Source organism: Hakea prostrata, chromosome 7 (assembly GCF_041222555.1).
Source record: "Hakea prostrata isolate BN-2017 chromosome 7, UWA_Hpros_2, whole genome shotgun sequence".
Classification (NCBI taxonomy): Eukaryota; Viridiplantae; Streptophyta; class Magnoliopsida; order Proteales; family Proteaceae; genus Hakea; species Hakea prostrata.
In genome coordinates this window covers 20,307,975-20,310,413 of record NC_142606.1, presented here as the reverse complement: position 1 = coordinate 20,310,413, position 2,439 = coordinate 20,307,975, and the positions used below count along the sequence as shown (strand labels likewise).

General features: G+C 36.7%; 1 protein-coding gene across 1 annotated transcript; it reads left to right on the top strand.

Moving 5' to 3' along the window:
* Window positions 1-1,140: 1,140 nt before the first annotated feature.
* Window positions 1,141-1,975, top strand: LOC149010427 (uncharacterized). Its single transcript, XM_089162430.1, has 2 exons — window positions 1,141-1,511; window positions 1,598-1,975. Exons 1-2 carry the CDS (start codon window positions 1,275-1,277, stop codon window positions 1,973-1,975), a joined length of 615 nt encoding a protein of 204 aa, XP_089018556.1. The 5' UTR covers window positions 1,141-1,274.
* The last annotated feature ends 464 nt before the right edge of the window (window positions 1,976-2,439 follow it).

Genomic DNA, 2,439 nt, shown 5'->3' with positions numbered 1-2,439 from the left:
AATACAATATATGATTCTTGCACACAATAAAGATATTCTTGATATGGAAAGATAGATTGCCGCCCAAGATAGAAGGTACATAGAATGGAAATATTGATGCCAATATTGTGTAATGAGATGGTTGTGATCTTCACCAATATTGCATCTGACGTAATTGAGATCTTCAATTGGAAGTACAATCTCTTTGGGGTAATGGACATCCATAATAAATATTATTTAAACCATAAGTTTTCTAGTAAGGTTTTAACGAGTACATATCTATTGATGGACATCCAAGGGGAGTGTTATAAATAATATTTATTATGGATGTCCATTACCCCAAAGAGATTGTACTTCCAATTGAAGACCAATACGTCAGGATGCAATATTGGTGAAGATCACAACCATCTCATTACACAATATTGGCAGCAAACCACTATGTACTCATCGGGCAACATCCCATATCAAGAATATCATGTGTCAAGAATCATATATTGTATTCCAATCGAGTAGATGTCTTCACATAAATATGTAAACACTCAATTGAATGAATCAATTGAACTCACTGTCCGTATCAATATATTCTTATAAAACACAAGACGATCCCCAAGAACAACCAAGTATGCATTTTGAGAAGAAAGAAAGAGACAATGATCATTATGTTTCTATTCCAAAGTGAAAATAATGACGACTCCTCACGTTTTAAACAATGGAGTTTACCTGTCCATCTTGAAATGTAAGTGCATCATGATAAAAGGTATGTGTTTTATTGAATATAAGAATCAATCAAATAATAAGATATTATGTTGCTTTAATGATTGTGGTTTTATTTATTGTAAATGAACATCAACCTTTTGATGTGATCCTAAAGCACATATATCACACATCTATAAGGAAATGAACAGTTAAGAAAATGATAACCCTTGTCATAAATGCACAGGATATTAGTCTTTTTCGCAATTTATCCACCATATCGTATTGTATCATTTCACAAGGTACCAAGACCCGATCCGGTATGGTACAATAAAACGATAAACGTCATTGCATTTTCTCTCTCCTTTGCCTAACAAGTAACAACTATAGAAATGCGATGGAATCGAAATCTCATCATTGATCGTCCGTATACGCCCACATTCTCCTCTGCAACTTTATACCGTAAAAGGAACTGTCTGAACTGAGCACTAAAAGCAGGTATATCGATTCCTGCAGAAAATAATCCTCAATGTGTAGTTTTATTTGTAAAAATCAGGATTAAAACCCCTGTCTATGGCTAACGGTTTATCTGGGAAGAAGCCATGAAATCGGAAGAGGGAGAGAAAACCCATGAACGAATCAAAATGAAGAGTTGCAGAGATGCAGTTCAAGTCTCAAAGGGAATCGCCATTAATGAGGGCTCAAGCTCTAGTAAGAGAACCAGGGGTGGAGCAAAAGAGAAGATGAGAGTCGACGAGATTCAGAAGAATGCAGGAAGGAAACAGAAGATGGCTGATCATTTCTCGACTCTTCGATTGATGATTCCGCACCTCCAAGAGGTAATACGCACTGATAATGGGTTCTTTTTCTTCTTCTTCTTTTCATTCTGGGTTATAAGTTTCTGAATGGGTTCGTGTTTGATCAGAAAAAACAGGGTACGAAGGAGAGGATTGTAGACCAAACAATCTCTTACATAAGAAAGCTTGAGCGAGATTTGCAGGACCTGCAGGAACGGAAGGCAGATGCAGAATCGATTAATCTGCAAACCCACCATGAATCATCCATCGAAGTGACTGTTTCTGGCAATGTTGCATTGTTTGGCATTCGTGCAAAGATAAAGAGGCCTACTGCAACAATGGAGAGAGTTTTCATGGTGTTCGAGGAGCACAAGGTGGAGTTGTTGGCAGCCAGTGTCGCCGTTGAGGACCAGACCATGACATTAACTATCACTGCTCTACTGAAAGGCGATAAAGATGATCAAGTTAATGCTGAAAGAATAAAAAAAACTTACCCACGCTCTTGATCTCCTGGTTTCTGAGTTCTGAAATGATACACTCCTCCTCTCTTGGGTTACTTCTGGTTTTCAACTCAAACAGCTTATTAGGTTGAATTCATTTAGCTTACAATGTACAGGAGGGACTGCAGGGAAAAACTCTGAAACCATACTTCACAGAAAAAATTACTCCATTAGCTTACACTGTGCATATGATAAATTGTTCAAAAATTATGTTTCAAAATATTTTATCGCTGATTTAAATTAAGATAACTTCACTACTTTGGTTGCAAGTAAGTACCATAGGACTGAATCATGGCTCTTCAGTGATAATTTGATAGATGATCTAAGCAATGATGACAAATAATGATCAAGTTCTTCAACCTGGAAGCTTTCAGTCAAAATAAAATTTCTATTTCTTAGTTTCTATATTGGAAATAGGGGTTACAGGTCAGGCACAAGCTAAAGTGCTAAACACACAATTGGGTTCAACA

What these genes read in the sequence shown, in the direction of transcription:
- LOC149010427 (XM_089162430.1), top strand. Translation starts at nt 1,275, where the DNA reads ATGAAATCGGAAGAGGGAGAGAAAACCCATGAACGAATCAAAATGAAG. An exon ending in TGATTCCGCACCTCCAAGAG is followed by an intron (nt 1,512 to 1,597) that starts GTAATACGCACT and finishes GTGTTTGATCAG; the next exon opens with AAAAAACAGGGTACGAAGGA.